Source organism: Littorina saxatilis, linkage group LG5 (genome assembly GCF_037325665.1).
Source record: "Littorina saxatilis isolate snail1 linkage group LG5, US_GU_Lsax_2.0, whole genome shotgun sequence".
Classification (NCBI taxonomy): domain Eukaryota; kingdom Metazoa; phylum Mollusca; class Gastropoda; order Littorinimorpha; family Littorinidae; genus Littorina; species Littorina saxatilis.
This window is the reverse complement of record NC_090249.1, coordinates 51,734,212-51,755,952: the sequence shown is the minus strand read 5'-3', so window position 1 is coordinate 51,755,952 and position 21,741 is coordinate 51,734,212. Positions and strand designations below refer to the sequence as shown.

The 21,741-nt window shown below is 46.2% G+C and overlaps 1 protein-coding gene across 1 annotated transcript in view; it reads left to right on the top strand.

Annotated features, from left to right (window-relative positions):
• Positions 1-21,279, top strand: part of LOC138967413 (WASH complex subunit 5-like) — a 53,806-nt gene extending 32,527 nt beyond the window's left edge. The window contains exons 26-28 of the mRNA XM_070339956.1: positions 16,883-17,039; positions 18,532-18,619; positions 18,959-21,279. Coding sequence (XP_070196057.1) covers positions 16,883-17,039; positions 18,532-18,619; positions 18,959-19,021 — 308 coding nt within the window. The 3' untranslated portion in view covers positions 19,022-21,279. The remainder of the gene's footprint in view (positions 1-16,882; positions 17,040-18,531; positions 18,620-18,958) is intronic.
• The last annotated feature ends 462 nt before the right edge of the window (positions 21,280-21,741 follow it).

The following is a 21,741-nucleotide window of genomic DNA, read 5'->3' as shown; positions in this document are numbered from 1 at the left end:
GCTCTTAGCCTGGTTTAGAAAACTATACCTAAGAGTAGCCTAAGAACTTTGATTTGCCTATTATGCGGGTCGTAGATCCGTCAAACAGCATTTCTTTTTATGTTCCTATCCCTCCGAGGGCAGGTTCAGTTCTTTCACAGCTCGCTTCCCCTGTTGGGGTTAATCAGCCTTTAGGCTCATTATAGACTTTTTGTTGGATCGTCGTCGGTGCGACTGATAGGGTGGGGGGTGGCCGTGTGGCTATTCTTTCCCCTTTCTCTGAGTAAGAGGAATCAGTCAGTGTCCTCCTTTTGGGGGGACTTAACGATGTTTTGGTCTGTATTTTCAGCTGTTTCAGGCGCGATTGGCGGTTCCCGCCCTCCCGTCTTCAGCTTCGCACTGTGGCCTAGTGCAAATGGCATGTTCGGTTCAGCCCGTTTTTTGCCTCTGGTGGCTCTGGGCTGTTCTCGAGCACCCCTTCCTTTTAGGAGGGGGGGCCTGCTCCCTGCCTGCGTCTAACCACTCTGATTACCGCCGGTACTTCACAGTGTGTTACGCAGCCCCCTGCCAATGGGGGGGATAGGGGGGGCGTTCCTGCGTCGCACCGTCGCCTGGTGCAAACGGCCAGTTCGGTTCAGTCCTTTCTGCCACTGGTAGACTGGGTTGTTCGCGAGCACTCTCTCCTTTAGGAGAGGGGGCCAGCTCCCCGCCTGCTTTGGCCGCTCGGCTTGCTTTAAAAACAGCACTGCTGGGTCGGTCATGCAGCCCCCTTACCGTGAGGAAGGGGGAGTGGGGGGGCACGGTAAGTCACGGCCAGGGCTTGTCCCACTCTGCCCTTTGCGGGCAGGGGGCCGTGTTAGCTTCCCACCCTTTCCCGCCCCCCGGGCGAGTTCGGGTGGCGGCTTTCCAGGCTACGTTACATACCCCTCCTCTGCTCCATTTGGGGCTCACTCTTTCCCGCCCACTGGGCAGGATCGGGTGGGGGCTGGAGCAGCGTTCCACCCTTTCCTTCCCTCTGGGTTGGATGGGGTGGGCGCTGTTGGACTGTCTTCACAGTCTGTGCCTCTATTGTCCTGGCCCGACAATCGTCCTCCTCCCCTATCGGGGTGTGTGGGCGGTGGGCTATAGGACTACGGCAGGTGGACGGAGGGGGGTCGGCCGTGTTTCGGTTCGTCTCTCTCCGTCGCTCTTTCTGCCTTGACGAGCCACCCTCCTCCCCATCTGGGGCGTGGCTTGGCTCAGGCCTTTCTACACAGCGGGGGTACTTTGTACGGCTTTCCAGGCTACGGTACATACCCCTTCTCTGCTCCATTTGGGACAGGTGGCTGTGTTTTAGCTGCCTGCGCTTGTCGCGGGTAGCGGTCGTGAAAATGGGCACTGTGGGACTGTCTTCACAGTCTGTGCCTCTATTGTCCTGGCCTGACAATCGCTCTCCTCCCCTATCGGGGTGGGCGGGCGGTGGGCTATAGGACTACGGCAGGTGAACGGGGGAGGGGTCGGCCGTTTTTCGGTTCGTCTCTCTACGTCGCTCTTACTGCTGTGACGAGCCACCCCCCTCCCCATCTGGGGCGTGGCTTGGCTCAGGCCTTTCAACACAGCGGGGGTGCTATGTACGGCTTTCCAGGCAACGTTACATACTCCTTCTCTGCTCCGTTGGGGGCAGGTGGCTGTGTTAGCTGCCCGCGCTTGTCGCGGGTAGCGGTCGCGAAACAATGAGCTTGACAAGTTTCAAGTTTCAAGTTTTATTTATTCCGATAAAAACCCCGTGAGGGTACATGGAAAATTTAAAAAACACAGTAAAAACACATTTCTTTCAACACCAAATAAAAGGAACTAAAACAAAAAGAAATCAGACTATGTACAGAAAAGGGAGTTTAGGGGTGAGGGAGAGCAAAAACAATACAAGAAACAATTCAACAACAACAACAACAAACAACAATAATAACAACAATAATAATAATAAATAATAATAATAATAATAATAATAATAATAAAACACACAAAGTAATTACATACATTTCTTTACTATGGGAAATGGGGGGAAGGGGGAGGGGGGGGGGTGATGGGTGAGTTAACATAAGGACAAAAATACTATTACAAACAACACAAAACTCTCTTTTGTTCTCGGCAGGGTGTCTCGCACAGTGGTCAGGGAACAATGAGCTTTGCTCCGTTTTGTTCTCTGCACGGGCTGTGCCGGCTGTCCACCTGTGACAGGCGGAGACAGAAAATTCTCTTTCTCTCCAGTCTCCCATTCTTTGTTTTCACAATGGTCTGCGGGGACTCGGCTATAGTATCGCCTGGCCGGTGGTCATTGTCCTTAGCCAGCTTTGGTCACTCCCCCTCCTAGGGGTGGGTGAGTGATAGGGCTATTTGACTTCGGCAGGCGGACGAGTGAGGATCGGCCGTTTACGGCCGTTTCTCTGCTTCAGTCTTTACCCCTTCTAGGGGTTACGGCTTTGCTGGACCATCTCCCTCCCCACTTGGGGTGAGTGGTGGTTCAAACCAGGTAGTCTGGTTCTTAGCACTGGGATGCTTCTCTCGCACCGCGGGTGGGGTAAGACGCGCCGGGACCGGCGTTGTCTTGTTTCCCCACTCTCTCTCTCCTTCTCGGCAGGGAGCTGTGCCAGTTACCAACCCCTCTTCCCCCCACCTCTTGTTCAGGTGGGCGCTTTGGGTCGGTGGTCAGAGACGGATCACGCTTTTCATTCACACTCTTGGCTGTGTTATCGGCACGAGTATTTAGTGCGCGACCTCCCCTGTCTCCCCTCCTTTTGTGTTTTACGCAACTGGTGGTTAGATTTCGAACTCCTTGCTTAAGGAGGGGGAATGTATAGGGTGGCCTACTGGTTGTAGGCTTCACATACTTAGAGCGGCTGCTGTTGCAGTTTACTTTGTCCCGGATAGGTTGGGGGTGTCTCTCTTCCTGCCTCTTCCGGGATGTCTTTCGGCTTTCTCAGGCTTTCTCGCAATTGTTTCATTTGCTGAGTCTCCGGTGATTGCCTACCACAAGCCACACTTTTTGGCTTGATCCGCACTTTAGGATAGTGGTCTTCAGCCTACACTTTCCCGCTGCTTCATACGCAGGGGACTGCTGGCTTCGGGGTTTCAGGCTGCTTCTTCCTCACTTTTAGTGCGGAAGAAGATAGCAGGGAATTTTCAGGCTCAGGGTCTGATCCGGTCTTTTTTATTTCCAGGGGTTAGGTTCCTGGCTTCGCTTAACAGACCGCAGGGAACATGGGGTTTCATGATGTTATCCCTCCCTCTCCTCTCTGGAGGAGCTAGGATGGCATGGGTTGGAGTTTTCTGCTTTGGCTGAGACTCTCTTCTGTGCTTTCTTATAGGCAATCTTATCCTCCCTGAACGCTCTTTTGGGTTAGGGAGGATGCCTTGGATAAGGCTTTAGCCAGGCTGCTGGCAGCTTGGGCTAGGGTTGTTCACCGAGCGGAGGGATTTCGCGGTGACATTTTAGGCCCACACTGTTTTTGCTTGGTGTGATCTCCTTCCTTTACAAGGGGCTTGATTTCACGCTGGTTGCAGGAGGCAAGGGTCAGGCTTTTTCGGGTCTCTGGACTATCTCGAGGGCTGGTTGAGCTTTTTCAAGGTCAATCAGCTTGTCGGCTGCACTTTCTTTTGGTGTTGGACCAGGCTTTTTGCCCGGTGCTCTCAGTAACCAGGCAAAATTCCGAGCTGTCCTTATCCCAGGTTTTTTACCTGGGCATGCTGTTCGACTTTGTCTCTTGGAAGGTTTATTCTTCACACAAGAGAGAATAGGGAGGCTTTAAGCTCTTTTCACTGCCGGACTGGCACGGGAGCAGGCCTCTGCGGGGTCTTTAGACCCGATCTTCGGTCGGACGGTATCGATAGCTACGCTGGCCCTCTAGTCTTTCCTCAAGGTTTTTGGGGTGTTCGGCCTCATGGGTCTGGGACATGAGGGCCTCCTCCAGAGTGGGTTCCTCCACGCGGGAAGGTGGCTGGAATCCTTTTGGTTCGCTCAGGGGACTTTTTTCCCTAGCTTTGTTTCCCCCTGGACTTAGACCGCTTTATGGATGCGTTTTCGTCTAGATGGGGCCTGCAATGGCAATTGCAGTCTTGAGGCTGTGATGTAGACGCAACTCCTTGGGCTTCTCTTTTGCCTGAGGTTAGAGCAGTAGCTCTTAGTCTACTAGCCTTTCTTTTTGGCTATTTACAGGCATGTCCTGTTGCATTCGGGCAATTCTTCTGTTGCTTCTTATGTGAACTAGCTGGGGTGAGCAAGTTCTCACTCCCTGTCAGACAGAGTACAAGGGATTTTGATTGGGTGTTTACACTAAATCATTTTCTCAGGGGAATTTCTCCCCGGCCAGCTCTGCGATCTGGCCGACTCGCTCAACAGGTCCTCTCAGGACTTGCACAGGGGTTGGCCCGTTGGCTTACGGGTCTGGAGGCGTGCTGTTTGTGTTTTAGATTATGGGTTCTTACTCTGGTCTTTGGGCACGAAGCATATTTTTCCTCCACTTTATCTGTGTATGCTCCTTTTTTGGCCTCTTTGGCCAATCGGGGATTTAGAGCGGGGGTGCAACTCTTTAGCGCCCCTCTCTTAAGCCAGGTGGGTTTTCACCTCTGTGTCAGGTTTTGGCTTTGGGCAGCTGGGCCTCTTCTTTGAGGTTCCGGCGTCTCGGCTATCTCAGCTGTTTTGAAACAAATAGGCCTCTCTTCTGTTGCTCATGGCGCTCTTGTGGGCATGATCAAAGGACCTTGTTTTATGAGGTTTAGAGGCTCCCCCTTGTTTAGCGCGTGGGACTTTGTTCTACTTACTCTGAGCCTCAGCCCTATAGGGCAGTGAGGCGCAGGCGTTTTTTGGGTTTGCCAGAGGATGTAGCCTTAGGGCTTTTGGTTCCGTTTGTTCACGGTGTTTGGCCAGGTTTTGGGGGTTCAAGAAACCTGGTCAATATCCTCTGGTGTTTGATTCCCTCCTCTTGGGAGGATTCTCGCTCCGGGAGATTCGGATTTTCTAACTGTCTGGTTAGACTTTTTGAAATCCCTTTTTTGACGTTACTGTCTTTTGGAACCACGAGCTTTAGCTCAGGTTCTTATTTCTTTACAATGGAGCGAAAGAGACATCTTTTATTTGTCTCTCTCTAGGGGCTCTGCTACATTCATAGGACAGTCCTATGAGTGGTGCGTTTGAACAGGGGGGGGGGGGGGGCATTCAGTCCTCCCTCTATTCCTTTTCAGGCGTTCGGGAGTCCGGAGTCTGGAGTTCTTCTCTGGCTGGTGGTGTTCCTCTCGCCTATGCGAGGTTTGCCGACAGCTCGGGTACAGATTTTGTGCTTTTTTATTGCCGTATTGCGTTCTGGTCGCCTAGGCGAAGCTTTGCTAACGGCTTACTGGAGATCAGATGATGTGTTCATCGGTTTCTATCCTTGGGATATCCCCTGCACGCGGCTAGATGGCTCCAGTTCATTGCTGGTTTTAGTTGCTGCAGGGCAGGTTCTTACAAGGACATAAGTAGGTTCCCTCCACCTTTAGGAGGAATCTGCATTCATAAGAATTGGAGTAAGAATATGTGATTAAATCGAAAATTTTTAAGTAAATTTTGATTTAATATAATATACTTACCCAATTCTTATAGTTAATACCCTCCCATCCGTCCCCGCTGGATTATGTCCTTGGGGGTTTGTTTGTTTAATAGTCTCGAATGATTATTACGGATACGGGCGCTCACGTGGTGCGCAGGGTGTTATGGGTAACCGAGCAAGGTCAGGCCATAGCAACGGCTATGGCGTCGCTTTTAGCTTGGTTACCACCCTACTAAGGGCAGGTAATTTGAGAGGTTTTTCGACATCTAGCATGTGGGACTAAAGTCAATGCATTCATAAGAATTGGGTAAGTATATTATATTAAATCAAAATTTACTTAAAAATTTTCGAATTAGTTATGATTTTTTTTGCCTTTTTGCTTGGGTACGGCCAAGTCAAAAAGGTGAGAGGGGTTACAAATAGTCATAACAAGTTCAGTTTGGGGTCTTTTTCAAATCTGTTTGCTGCATCTTTTCTGTGACCATTGTGGCTATGCACTGACAGTCAAAAAGGTGAAGAAGGGAAAAATGAAGATTTTGGGTGTTGTTGTTTTTTGGACAAATTTTAAAGAAGGGAAAAATGAAGATTAAATAACATATTCTTACTCCGAATCACATTAGCATTGAGTCACCTGAGATGCTTATCACTGAAAAACGCTTACCCGGCTAAAATTTTTAAAGGGAAGCAACCCATCACCAAAACGAAAGTGAAAGTAGCTTTGGTAATGGGCCAGCACACTGGGAGTTACCTCCCATACGGGAGTGTGCCACGTCACTTCCTCTAGGAACACGTGCCTATCTCATACGTTCTTTTCACCTCGGAGAGGACGGTTCACTTTTTGACGCTCTGTGGCTGACCTTGTGTGTTTGAGTGACACCCGCCGGCCACGTTACCCAGCTTTTCTGCTCGCCTTGCCTACAGTTTGGTGAGCTCGTTCCCGTTTGTTGTTGGTTGTTTGCGCTGTTTTCGTTACTGTACGTTGTCCGTTTTTTTTGCGGACTTGTGTGTCAGTGACTTGCGTGTTTAGCCATTTTGTTGTGTGAGTTAGTTAGCTAGCTCGTATGACTTTGCTCGTAGCTCTGCGTGCCCCTTTCTGTGTTGGGCAAGTGTAGCTATAGTATTTTGTTGACGCGAAAGAGTGTGTGTTTACTGTGTTCAGTCGTTTAGACTTACGTTTCAGTAAATTTTTTCGCGTTGCCACGCGTTGTTGACTTGTGTGTCAGTTACTTGCGTGTTTCGCCATTTTGTGGTGTGAGTTAGTTTTCTAGCTCGTGTGACTTTGTTTGTAGCTTTACGTGCCTCTGTTTTTGTTGGGCAAGTGTAGCTATCGTATTTTGTTGACGCGAAAGTGTGTGTTTTTTTTTTTTTTTTTTTTTTTTTACTGAGTTTTCAGTCGTTTAGACTTACGTTCAGTAAAATGTTTTCGTGTTGTTTACATGGATTTGACAGCATGTCTGATTCAGACAACCGCTGTGGCAAGTCAGACCCCATGGGGAAATTTTAAGCCTTAGGCTTCTTCTTTAGCAGTTTTACTTGTACAGACCAAGAACGTAACTATTTGTTGTCTGTACCTTTTTCGGCGCCTAGCGCTGTTACTACTTCTGCTATCTTTTGTGGCGCCTAGCGCTATGGTTACGTCTGCTCCGGTTCTCTACTACGGAGACTTCGTCCTCGTTGTTAGCACCTGTGCAGGGTGCGTTGGTTCCTTTCTGTTTTAGACACTGGTTCCGGGAATCCGCAGCTTGGTGCAAGCAGAGTTCCAGCGTTCCGTCGCCAGTTTTTTGGCGTTTCCGGCATCTGGCAGTGACGTCCGGGAGTTGGCTTCCGTGTCTTTGCCGTCCATTTCCGGTTTGGAGCAGCGTCCTCCCTCTTCAGCTGCGGCTGGTAAGCAGAGCTGGTCCGATAGCCCTCGTGAGGCGCCTGGACGTTCTCTCTCGGGAGACAGCTCTTTCGCATCGGGTCACGACCGATACCATGCTGATCTTTCATTTCCGGCGATAACCTACGAGACCCCTGATTTGATCGAACAGCTGCGGCAGTCGGTTTCGGCTGCCGCATTTCCGGCACTTGCCGGAAGTGATGATCCGTCCGCTCCGGCACGCTAAGGCGGTCGCGGCAGGATGGAGTATTCACTGACTTCCGGTCCTTCCGGATCGCGAAGTCAACCAGTGCAGCCTTCGCTTCCGCATTGCGCGGTTTCGTCGGCTACACTACCGGCACTTGCCGGAAGTGATGATCCGTCCGCTCCGGCACGCTAAGGCGGTCGCGGCAGGATGGAGTATTCACTGACTTCCGGTCCTTCCGGATCACGAAGTCAACCAGTGCAGCCTTCACTTCCGCATTGCGCGGTTTCGACGGCTACACTTCCGGTTTCGGCCGGACACGCTGCTTCCTCTTCTGGTGCTTCCTTCCGGATACCAGTGGGTGGATTCCAGCGTACGCCTTCCGGCCAGTTAGTGCCTAGGCTTGAGCAGGCATCACTCCACTCTGATGGGGGAGTGACGTCAGCTCATCCAGCTCCGGTTTTTGCGGATGGTCGTCCTGCCTACCCTTTACCTTCACAAGGTTCTGGGCTGCAGGATGATGTTCGTGTACAGGCATTTCCGGGTTCCGGTTTGCCAGGGCATGCTTCTGCTTCCGGAACTGGTGTTTTTGGTTTCAGTGCAGCCTTCGCTTCCGCATTGCGCGGTTCTGTCGGCTACACTACCGGCACTCGCCAGAAGTGATGATCCGTCCACGCAGGCACGCTACGGCGGCTGCGTCAGTATGGAGTATTCACTGATTTTCCGGTCCTTCCGGATCTCGAAGTCAACCAGGGCAGTCTTCAATTCCGCATTCCGCGGTTTCGTCGGCTACACTTCCGGTTTCGGCCGGACATGCTGCTTCCTCTTCTGGTGCTTCCTTCCGGATACCAGAGGGTGGATTCCAGCGTACGCCTTCCAGCCTTTTAGTGCCTAGGCTTGAGCAGGCATCACTCCACTCGGATGAGGGAGTGACGTCAGCTCATCCAGCTCCGGGTTTTTTACGGATGGTCGTCCTGCCTACCCTTACCTTCACAAGGTTCTGGGTTGCAGGATGATGTTCGTGCACAGGCATTTCCGGTTTCCGGTTTGCCAGGGCATGCTTCTGCTTCCGGAACTGTGGCTTTGGTCATGGCTCCATGTGTGACTATTCTGATGCTCCATCAGGGGTCAACGAAGGCGGGGGTTCGTGGCTGCGGACTCTTCCGCTCCGTTCGTTCCTTCGGCCATGGCGGACTTCCGGCCGGCACAGGAGGATGTTTCTTCCTTCCGGTTCGCCGAGTCTCCGTCAGTGGCTTACCAACTTTTGCATTCGCTGGTTCGTCCAGCACATGCGGGGAGTGGTATTCGGCCAGTGCCTGTTCCGTTACTGCTTCCTTTTGGTCCAGTTCCGGTATCAGCTCAGCAGTGGGTGGCGTCGGCTTCTCAAGCCTCTTCCTTTGTGCCTACGGGCAATAGGAAGCTTAGCTTGTCCACTCAGAGCCAGAGCTGGCTGGTGTCTTTTGCACTCCCTAGGGCTACCCTTCCGGTTCTCCGGGAATTGCTGCCTCTTCTGGCTAAACCGATCAAGTATGATCCGGTTCTGCCGGTTTCTGAGGCTTCCTCCTCTCTGCTGAGGAGGTTGGACGTCGGCAGATCGAACTGTCCTCCGTTGCAGAGACTCTTGTTCGAACTCTGTCTCGGTCATCGATCGATTCGCTGGTTCCTTTCACTCTCAGTGAAGAACAATATGCGGACGATGTCTCTGCCCTTTTGACCACCTTGGCCAAGGTCAAGGAGGAGCAATTGCGTCTTTCCTCCCTACAGTTCTCCCAAGCGGTCCTCTGTAGGAGGGATCTCTTCCTCTCGCAGTCCCAGTTCACGGAGCTGGCTTCTAGGGAGACCTGGAGAGTCTCCCCTGTCTCAGAGGAATCTCGCTTCTGTTCTCTGGCAATGGTTGCCAGACAGAAGGAGATTCAGTCGAACAAGGACAGTCAGTTCCTCGACTTCACTCTGCAGGGGGTGAAACAGTCTAAGCCTTCTAAACAAAAGCAGGCTCAGACATTGTCGAATCTCAAGCCAGCTCAGAAGCGGCAGGCTCTGCCGGTCGCTCGTGGCGGGAAGAAGAGGACGGCATCGGGGAGGGGGTGTGGCGGCTCTGGGAGTAAGCCACACCTTCAATGATGCGCTCACGATCTCACCCACCTCCCGCCTTCCACCTTGGTGATGGCGGGAGGCCCCTCCCGTGCGCTTTCTCGTTGGATGTCGGTAGTTGACAGCCAATGGATTGTGGGAGTGGTGAGATCGGGCTTCCGCCTGCTCTGGCGGGAGGAAAAGGCGCCTCTTACCCGAGTGCCGCCGCGGTTCAAGCCCCTCTTCTCGCAGGAAGCACGTTCCGCCTTGCAGTCGGAAATTGCCTCTCTGCAGCAGAAGGGCGCGGTGGAGAGAGTTCGGGCCCATAGCTCCCTGGGATTTAAGGGCGTCTTTTCGCCGTTCCCTAAGCGTCAGGAGGATGGCGTCCCGTTTTGGATTTATCTCTCCTCAACACTTTCTTGAGTGAGATAAAAGTCAAGATGGAGACGCCAGCCTCGGTCCGAGACTCTCTCTGCCCAGGAGACTGGGTGACCTTGATCGATCTCAAGGACGCATACTTTCATTCTTATGCATCCGGCCGGCCGGAATTGGCTTTGGTTCCGGTGGGGAGATCAGATCTACCAGTTTTGCGCACTCCCTTTCGGGCTGTCCCTCGCACCATGGATTTTCACCATGGTGGTGAGGCAGTTCTGTGCACTGGTGAGGTCCTAGGGTATCCGCCTGCGGGCTTATTTGGACGACTGATTCATCATGATCCAGTCCCAGAGCGCCTGTTCGCAGGATACCCTAATGGTTCTTTGAGAATCCAACTTGTTGGGGTTCTCGATCAACCGGGCAAATCCGGAGCTGACCCCGTCACAGACATTCACTTATCTGGGGATGTCTTTCGACACGGTCGCGTGGACTGTCCAGCCTTCTCAGAGAAGGGTGGACAAGCTCCAAGCTCAGATTCGCTCCACTTTGCCTCTCCTGATGGTTTCCATCCGTCTGGACTTGGTGGCTCGCTCGCTTAGAGCGTCCACCTCGTCAGTTTATGCTTCCCACTGGAAGGCATGGACTGCCTGGTGTTCAGCTACAGGGGTGAGGTCGGTGGCTTCGCGCTCTTTTCAGGTCGCCAACCGCCTCTCTTTCATGTCTTCGCAGGTCGCCTCAGGCTTCTCGTTGAGGTTCCGGCGCTTCGCTATCTCGGCGACTCTTTAGCAGATCGGTCGGTCTGTTCGAGTCGGGGGCGTTATAGCTGCAGTCATTAAAGGGGCTGCTCTTAGGGAAGCTAAAGCTCGTTTGCCCGCTCCCAAGTGGGACTTGTTTTTAATCCTGGAATTCCTATGTTCTGCGGATTTTGAGCCTTTGAGCGAGGCCATTCTGTTCAATGTCACTCGCTAAGCGCTGGTTCTTCTTTTGTTGGCGACGGCCCAACGGGGTGGCGAGGTCCACGCCCTGTTGGGTCAGCCTGGAGATATCTCCTTTGAGTCGGACGGCTTCGCATCTTTGCGTTTCCGGCCCGATTTCCTGGCCAAGATTCAGTCTCCGGGGCAGGCCTCTCCGCTGGTTAGAGTCAAGGCTCTGATCAGCGCGTTTGGCCCCGGATGACCTTGATTTGGTCAATTGCCCTGTGAGGGCTCTTTGTCTGTACTTAGCCCGGACTCAGCTGTTTCGGTCTAGTTCTCAGAAGTTGCTGTTTATCTCGCCCTTTTCTAGGCGCGAGTAAGGTTTGTCGAAGGTATCGTTGGCCTGGTGGGTGTCCTCGCTCATTAAGCAAGCTTATGAGTGGAGTCGCACAAAGAGGGGGGGGGGTCATGCCCTCCTTGCCACTTGACTCGGCCCGAGCCCATGATATGAGGGCGTGGGCATCCTCTCTGGCAGTACTGCGCTCCAGATGTCTAGAGGAGGTGCTGACAACTACGTTTTGGCGTTCTGAAGATGTTTTCTCAAACTTTTATCTTCGGGACGTCTCGGCTCTTCGACAGGATGGCTTCAGAGGCCTTCCAGTGCTCATAGCAGCAGGCCAGTTCCTGTCCAGAACTTGATGGTGAGTTTTGATTCATTTCTAGCCCACCGCCTTGTTGATGTTATCTGCTAATGTGATTCGGAGTAAGAATATGTTATTTAATGTAAAATTTCCTAGATAAATTTTCATTTAATTAATATACTTACCCGAATCACATACTGTATTCCCTCCCACCTGCCCCGCGTATGGTTTTAAGTTTTTCTAAGACCGTATGAGATAGGCACGTGTTCCTAGAGGAAGTGACGTGGCACACTCCCGTATGGGAGGTAACTCCCAGTGTGCTGGCCCATTACCAAAGCTACTTTCACTTTCGTTTTGGTGATGGGTTGCTTCCCTTTAAAAATTTTAGCCGGGTAAGCGTTTTTCAGTGATAAGCATCTCAGGTGACTCAATGCTAATGTGATTCGGGTAAGTATATTAATTAAATGAAAATTTATCTAGGAAATTTTACATTTTGGGTGTTGTTGTTTTTTTGACAAATTTTGTGAAGTCCAAAAAGATGAGAAATATTCATAACAAATTCAGTTTTGGGTCTTTTTCAAATCTGTTTGATGCATCTTTTCTGTGACCATTGTGGCTATGCACTGACACACAAAAAAGTGGAGAAAGGGGAGAAATGAAGATTTGTTCTTACTGCATAACAGTCAGGGATTAGGGTTACATGTTTACATGTACATTGTCAAGAGGTCAAAACAAATTTTAAAAGCTGTTGAACACTGCACTAGTGTTGCTCTAATCAAGGCGAGTCTGGAACAATAGGTCCACCCCACCAAAAAGTCAACATGGAATTAGTTATGATTTTTGAGTCACTTGAGAAAAAGTGACTCTATGTAATCGGTCAGTGTTAGTCTGTCCGGCCGGCCGTCCGGCCGGCCGGCCGTAGACACCACCTTAACAATGGACTTTTCTCGGAAACTATCAAAGCGATCGGGCTCATATTTTGTTTAGTCGTGACTTCCAATGACCTCTACACTTTAACGATGGTTTCGTTGACCTTTGACCTTTTTCAAGGTCACAGGTCAGCGTCAAAGGAAAAATTAGACATTTTATATCTTTGACAAAGTTCATCGGATGTGATTGAAACTTTGTAGGATTATTCTTTACATCAAAGTATTTACATCTGTAGCCTTTTACGAACGTTATCAGAAAAACAAGGGAGATAACTAGCCTTTTCTGTTCGGCAACACACAACTTAACGTTGGGCTTTTCTCGGAAACTATAAAAGTGACCGGGCTCAAATTTTATGTGAACGTGACTCATTGTGTTGTGAATAGCAATTTCTTCCTGTCCATCTGATGCCTCATATAATATTCAGAACTGCGAAAGTGACTCGATCGAGCGTTTGCTCTTCTTGTTTGGCTTGGGTATGGCCAAGTGAACAAGGTAGGAAAGGTTAGAAATAGTCATAACAAGTTCACTTTTGGGTCGTTTTCAAATCTGTTTGCTGCATCTTTTCTGTGACCATTGTGGCTATGCACTGACACTCAAAAAGGTGGAGAAAGGGGAAAAATGAAGATTTTTTTCTTACTACACAACAGTCAGGGATAGTCAGGGATTGTTGACATGTACATTGTCAAGAGGTCAAAACAAATTTTAAAAGCTGTTGGACACTGCACTAGTGTTGCTCTAATCAAGGCGAGTCTGGAACAATAGGTCCACCCCACCAAAAATCAACATGGAATTAGTTATGATTTTTTTTGCCTTTTTGCTTGGGTACGGCCAAGTCAAAAAGGTGAGAGGGGTTACAAATAGTCATAACAAGTTCAGTTTGGGGTCTTTTTCAAATCTGTTTGCTGCATCTTGTCTGTGACCATTGTGGCTATGCACTCAAAGTCAAAAAAGTGCAGAAAGGTGACAAATGAAGATTTTTCCTTCTTTCAAGACAATGTGTGATTTGGCACATTTTGCCTCAGTCTTTATCAAGAGCCTGTCTAACCCACTTTGAAGCTGTTAGAGACTGCAGTAGTGTTCCTTACATCAAGGCGAGTGCACAATGGTGCATTTCGAACCCCCCCCCCCCTAATGTTCACTTTAATATCAATAAATCAATAGATATTCAGTCACAGTTTAACTAACTCATTCACCCTCATCACTCACTCATCCATCCATCACAACAACACTGTTTGATGCACAAACTGGGAAGCCGCTTCGCTTCGCAACAACAACAACACTGAAAACTCGCCGGGAAATACCCCCACCACACGTGTCACACGTGTGCTTGTTTCTTCCGACTAATATCAATTTTGGAGAAAAAAAAGGACAAAACTGGATGAAAAATTCTACGGCCCCAGCAATCTCATTACTCTGAAAGGGGAACCGGAAGTGGCTGGTCCTCAGGTTTCAAAGTTGACCGATATTCCCACTAAAGTGACCTAGATCCAAAGCCAGCCATCCATTAGAATGTAGGTCCGTGCTCCCACAGTCCAATGCCGCGAATTGTTGTTACAGCCCCTGATTTTTTTATGTACGGAATCCGGTAGTCTTTTTGTTGTTAAATAATTATATTGCCAAACGTTATGACATTTTGAGATAATTGAACAAGTTTCAATACACATTGGCTGAGCACCTGTGTGCTCAAAGGAAATGTCGCTTGTTTTTATCAAAAACTAATTTTCAATGGTCATTCGTGCAAACCGTCACACAAACATGCGTGCCTCTGTGTCTCTGTGAGTATGCGTGTGGCTGCTTTCATAGTTAGGGTGCAGGCGTTTTAATCATTTACCCCACAACAAAAGCCCCCCCCCCACACACACACACACACACACACCCCGATACCTGTCAAATTCCCTCAGAATGCATGAACAATTCCGTTACCTCAGATCATCACCAGGAAAAATTCCTCCGCATCCAAAATATCAGGACTTTAGATATCAGATACCGACTTTATGTAATGCGCTTCAAAATCATATTCGCAAAGAGAGAGAGAGAGAGAGAGAGAGAGAGAGAGAGAGAGAGAGAGAGAGAGAGAGAGAGAGAGAGAGAGAGAGAGAGAGAGAGAGAGAGAGAGAGAGAGAGAGAGAGAGAGAGAGAGAGAGAGAGAGAGAGAGAGAGAGAGAGAGAGAGAGAGAGAGAGAGAGAGAGAGAGAGAGAGAGAGAGAGAGAGAGAGAGAGAGAGAGAGAGAGAGAGAGAGAGAGAGAGAGAGAGAGAGAGAGAGAGAGAGAGAGAGAGAGAGAGAGAGAGAGAGAGAGAGAGAGAGACAGAGAAAGAGAGAAAGAGAGAGAGAGACAGAGAGAGAGAGAGAGACAGACAGAGAGAGAGAGACACAGAGAGAGAGAGGAGAGAGAGAGAGAGAGAGAGAGAAAGAGAGAGAGAGGAGAGAGAGAGAGAGAGAGAGAGAGAGAGAGAGAGAGAGAGAGAGAGAGAGAGAGAGAGAGAGAGAGAGGAGAGAGAGAGAGAGAGAGAGAGAGAGAGAGAGAGAGAGAGAGAGAGAGAGAGAGAGAGAGAGAGAGAGAGAGAGAGAGAGAGAGGAGAGAGAGAGAGAGAGAGAGAGAGAGAGAGAGAGAGAGAGAGAGAGAGAGAGAGAGAGAGAGAGAGAGAGAGAGAGAGAGAGAGAGAGAGATGGACACGAAGAAGGGAAGCTACAATCGCCCCAGGCCATATATATTATATATACGTGTGTGTGTGTGTGGTGTGCGATTCATAGAAATTTACTGGACAGATCTTCATGAAACTTTGCACACAAATGTTCCGACCCCCAACCCTTCACCCTGATTCAAACTCATGTATCACAAGTCCAGCGCTCCCAAATTATTTCTTTTTATCATTTTTGTCAGTCAAGATAATGGGGGTGGGGTTGGTACGGGAATAATTGTGAAGCAGACAATAAGGCAACAACTTATTTTGTTTACAGGTATTGTATATGTATACAGTGAACTTAGCTGTGTTCAAGTTTAGTTATGTTTCTGTCGAGCGAATTTTTTTTAAATACGTTTTTACTACTAAAGGAGTGATAATTTTATGTGTACGCCCTCGAGAAACCTCGATCATTTTCTGAAAATGCACGTTGATAAGTACCGTTTTATGATAAAGTTATACTCTCCATTCATTTATATACACAAACTAATGTTTCATTTATCATTTGTAGAGCTAAATATGTCAGTCGGGATCATGTTAAGAATCGCAGTGTTTTTCGCAAAATCGTACTTGACAACCCCCAGTAAAAAAATTCTAAAACAAAAGTTAATACGTCAACCTCTTTTTTTCTTTGCACAGATGTGTCCATATTGCTTAGAGGAACCTGTGCACAAAATGTGTAATGTTTCTTTCACGCGATTTGAACACACAAGTAACCCCTTAAGAATCGCAGTGTTTTTCGCAAAATCGTACTTGACAACCCCCGGTAAAAAAATTCTAAAAAAAAAATTAATACGTCGACCCCCTTTTTTCTTTGCACAGATGTGTCCACATTGCTTAGAGGAACCTGTGCACAAAATGTGTAATGTTTCTTTCACGCGAATTTTTTTTAAATACGTTTTTACTACTAAAGGAGTGATAATTTTATGTGTACGCCCTCGATAAACCTCGATCATTTTCTGAAAATGCACGTTGATAAGTACCGTTTTATGATAAAGTTATACTCTCCATTCATTTATATACACAAACTAATGTCTCATTTATTATTTGTAGAGCTAAATATGTCAGTTGGGATCATGTTAAAAATCGCAGTGTTTTTCGCAAAATCGTACTTGACAACCCCCAGTAAAAAAATTCTAAAAAAAAAGTTAATACGTCGACCTCCTTTTTTCTTTGCACAGATGTGTCCATATTGCTTAAAGGAACCTGTGCACAAAATGTGTAATGTTTCTTTCACGCGATTTGAACACACAAGTAACCCCTTAATTTTCATTACTTTATTGTCCCATTGCTGGGAAATTTGGGTCGCTTCCTCCCAGTGGAAAGCTAGCAGCAACAGAGTCGCTCTACCCAGATGTGTGCGTGTTTAGGTGTAATCAACCACCTGCACTTATGGCAGAATGACCGAGGTCCATTACGTGCCACAGTGGTGACAAGGAGGTGGAACATGGAAACCGTCTCTGAGTCTGCACATAAAGTTGACCCTTGTCCTTTCCGGCCCGGATTCAAACCCGTGACCCTCGGATCACAAGTCCAGTGCTCTACCCACTGAGCTACCCGGTCCCCCAATGATGATGATACTATGAAGAAAATGTTTGTCTTCAAGCAGAGCAAGTTTTATAATGAAGGATCTCACAAATCGGGTTCCACTGTCATTATTTTCCAGACTCGATGACGTGCAGAAGAGTGGCCGACCCCCTCGACGGTCCCCCCCTGGTGGTGGGAATCTTCACCATGCTGAAACAGTTCCACAGTGAAAACACCAACTTCTACCTGGCTTTCCTCGCACAGTACGTTAGGTCTATCGTTGACACCATGGGCAGGTGAGTTTGTTGTCAAGTTTTAGTTGCACTTCATGAAACAGGAGTTCGAAGGCAAGCTCTTTTTTGTGAAAACAGTTCGGCTCACCAATAATCCAGAAACAAATAGACGGCCAATCAACGTTCCAACATTCACAATACAGAAACAAATAGACGGCCAATCAACGTTCCAACATTCACAATACAGAAACAAATAGACGGCCAATCAACGTTCCAACATTCACAATACAGAAACAAATAGACGGCCAATCAACGTTCCAACATTCACAATACAGAAACAAATAGACTGCCAATCAACGTTCCAACATTCACAATACAGAAACAAATAGACGGCCAATCAACGTTCCAACATTCACAATACAAAAACAAATAGACTGCCAATCAACGTTCCAACATTCACAATACAAAAACAAATAGACTGCCAATCAACGTTCCAACATTCACAATACAAAAACAAATAGACGGCCAATCAACTTTCCAACATTCACAATACAAAAACAAATAGACTGCCAATCAACGTTCCAACATTCACAATACAAAAACAAATAGACGGCCAATCAACGTTCCAACATTCACAATACAAAAACAAGACAGGTGTGTTACTGGATTCAGCTCACCATCTCAGATCTGTCCTGGGTTTTTCCCTGGGATAAGAACATCCCTCCTCTTGGTCACATACCCAAAATCAACACCCAGAATGCTTGCTGTGCTGAGTTGGACATTTTATTTATGAATTAATTTCGTAAAAAGTCTGGAGTTGAGGCGGCACTGTTACGCTCTCATTTTTCAACCAAATTGGTTGAAATTTTGGTCAAGTAATCTTCGACGAAGCCCGGACTTTGGTATTGCATTTCAGCTTGGAGGCTTAAAAATTAATTAATGAGTTTGTTCATTAAAGTTGTCATTAAAATCGATTTTTCGCAAACAGATTTAAAATTGATTGCATCGTATTCTTCATCACATTCTGAATCTAAAAATATATACATATGTCATGTTTACTCTTAAAGTGTGATCACAATTAACGAAAATAGATTAATTAGTCTTACGATTAAAATTTAAATCGATCCAAAAATGATTTCATTTTATTCTTTATCATTTCCTGAATCCAAAAACATATAAATATGATAGGTTGTATTCAAAACAAGCTCCGAAAGTTAACAAGAATACAGAAAAGCGCGCTTTCCTGCTTAGCACAATACGCTACCGCGCTATTCTGGCGTGTCAATATCACTACGTTTTGCACATGGGAGGTGAGCGATTTCCTTCTCGCGGGGATTGACGAAGCTGTACTGTCTTGGTTCAGTTTCATTCCGTGAGTTTGACAGCTTGACTAAATGTAGTAATTTCACCTTACACGACTTGTTTGTTGTTGTTGTTTTGTTCGATTGAGGTTGGTTCGTCTGGGTCTTCAGGATTCATCACATTTTTCAGTCCCACCCATGGACTTCCAGAGTTCCATGGTTGGTCTTTAAATCATGGTTTGATGTGTTTTCAGCGCCAAGACACCAGAAGGATCGCAAGATGTACTGAATGTGCTGATGTTTCTTGAAGACTTCATGTTCTACAGCGGACTGCCGAGAAAGGTATTGGACTTGCTGAAAACATATATTACTGCAACTGAGTTATTTGAAATGTAAATCGGAATTCTGCCATTAATAATATTTTGACATTTATCTGCAATATTTTTCAGATTTGCATTAGATAAGCCTTCTTTGGAAATAATAGTGGTCTCATGTCATGTACATGTCATTCGATTTCTGTTAGTGTACTAGCTGTTATTGATTTATTGATTTATTGTTTGATTTATTTATTTATTTATTTTGTTATTTATTTATGTGTTTGTTAGTTTGTTTAAATGTTCGTTTGTGTGTTTGTTGATTGATTAATTGATATTGATTGATTGATTGATTGTTCTTTTTCAGGCACTGGAGTCCTTCCTGCCAACCTACATCCTGGATGAGTTCAGGACTCAGTTCGCTCAGTGATAGCTTGGAAAACTCATCAATACTCAGTTATTCTACTCAAGCCTTTTCACAGTACTTGTGCCTGACTCAAGAAGCGGTCATCTTTCAATAGAATTATTATCAAACTTTAGTTCAATCATCCCCCACCCCCATCCCCAACCCCTAGAAATGCACGCATTCGATGACATTTACATTAAACCTTGTTTGCTATGATGCGTATTTGAATTCTTCTTGAAAGAAACACTTTATAGTCTTCCGCTGTCATCATGCAACAAACAATAATCTTTCATTTGTTAAGCTGTATAAAGGGATTTTTTTGCGTTATGTCTTCCAATCAGCGGATTTTTAGTTTGCTTAGTTAGTTGGTTTGGTCATTATGACATTTTCCTTTTGTAAATGTAAACATGGAGTGACTGAAACAGTTAGATGCGAGTGGTATGATTGTAAATGCTTTTTAACATGAAACAGACAACATTCAGATACAGTGGCATTGTGAAGATGAAATTTGTCTTTGTGACTTAATCATATCAGCAGTCAAAAAGTACTTGTAAGGTCACCGCTGGGCTGTGTATGTGTTGGTTTCATATATAATTAAAGACATTGCAATATTGATAATATATTTTACTGCCAGTACAGTTGTGGATGCATACATGTGTATTCAGATCATCACAATTGTTTTTTTCTTTCAGAGAATGTTGATACATGTTGCAATGGTTATTGGTATTTGTGAAACTTGATGAGGGAAAATACTCTCTAAGTTTTTGTCCGCCATATTGTTTTGTTTGTTTGTTATGTCTTCATAAGTAAACATCAGACCTGGGAACCCCTGTTTTGCACTTAGAGTATTCTCAAACAAACTTGGTGTATTTTCAGAAAAATGAGCGTACTCCACACAGCATTTGAACATCCATGATTCAAACATGCTTCACACATGTCCGCCACATCGTTAATTAAGTTTACCTATACAGTCGAGATCGCTTTACACGAAATGAAAGGGACCAATTTTTTTTCGAGTTAACGTTTTTTCGCGATAACAAAAATGATCAAACTGATCACTTTTTTTTTAAAAGCAAGATAAAGAAGATAAAACAGTGCCATACCTTTAAAAAAAAAAGGCCTCCGTAGTGCGCGGCGGACGAAGTACACGGTTCAGTCAGAGTCAGCAGTTTTGTCGTCTGCTACAGTTCATTATTTTGTTGTACACTTTAATTCCCCACAAAAAAGATTAAAATCCATTGCAGTGTTTAAAATCCATTGCAGTGTTTATGAATTCACACAGGACGAAAGAAATCCGTCAACTTCAACTGTTTGACAGGCTCACTGCACTTTCCGACGAACTGTTCAATTCTTGTGTACATTTAAAACAAATCCTTTTTTCAATTTTTACTGACAAAAACTGTAATCATGTGTCAAAATACTGGATCGGCTTCAAGATGGGCTTGTGAATAAAAGTAGTCTAGGAATTTTTCTCGTCGTATTTTTTTCCCACTGACCGTACTGATCGTATTCTCGACAATCATGCGTACAGAATACGGCGAAATCGTATGGGTTCCCAGGTCTGAGACAGCCAATTGGTGATAATTAAAAAATAATTACCGTAACTACAATCAGCTGACAAGATGTTACGCTGATACATGTGAAGATAGGCGAATGAACACTACTGTTTCAAGATTTATTGAATATTATACCTGTTGTTATGAGCACAGGTTGTAAGGTTTATAGAATATTAGACCTGTTGTTACTGTTCTTGACCCACCAGTTAATGTTTTGTGCAATATGTATCATGGATTGAGTGTTTGTATTGTTAGGCAAAAAAAAAAATAGGTCTGTTTACGGTAACCCGACCGATCCTAGTTTTTTCGCGCGACCCTAGACTTTTTTTTGGCATTTGGGGAAAAAAAAAAAAAAAAAAAAAATCTTGTTTTTTGGGCAAATAACGTAAAAATATGGTTTTTTGGAGAAAAAAAAAAATCCCGACCTACCGACCCTATTTTTTTGGCCTATGTTACCGTAAACAGACCTTTTTTTTGGTTTTGCCTTATGTGGACAAACTTGATCACAGTTGTTCCCATTCAATTATAACCATCATCATCGCTACTGTTTTTGCCTGTACATTCCAGTTTAATTCATGAATGAAGTTGTGATGAGTATAGGTATCAGATGCTTATTTGTATGATGTGCCACTGTATTCCATGTTTAAGACTTTCAAAAAGTATTTTCACAGAAAATGAGAAATGAACATGTCTGAAACTAAGAGTAAATATTTTGAAAGAAAAGTGCACATGGGTATTCTTGGTCTTGTGTAAAAGAGAGAGACAGAGAGCCGGAGAGAGAGAGAGCCGGAGAGAGAGAGAGAGAGAGAAAGAGAGAGAGAGTGTGTGTGTGTGTGTGTGTGTGTGTACATGTATGCGTGTGTGTGTGTGTCTGTCTGTCTGTCTGTGTGTCTATTTATCTGTCTGTCTATATTTGCAATGTGCCTGCATGTTTTTTTCTTTCTGAGTCAGTTGAAATCAAAAACCAGGTTGTTTCTTAGGTGAATGTTCCCACAGAAGTTTAGGCCTGAGAAAGGATGATTACAAACACAGGCACTTAAAACAATGTTGTTTTTCAAATGTATGGGCCCATCTCTGCATCTGCTCTTTGTACAGATACTGAGTGGTAAGACGCCTGGTTACAACATTTTCTCCTAAGCTAATGCCAAATACTTGTTGGCTAAGTCATTTAAAGTTAAAAAAACAAAG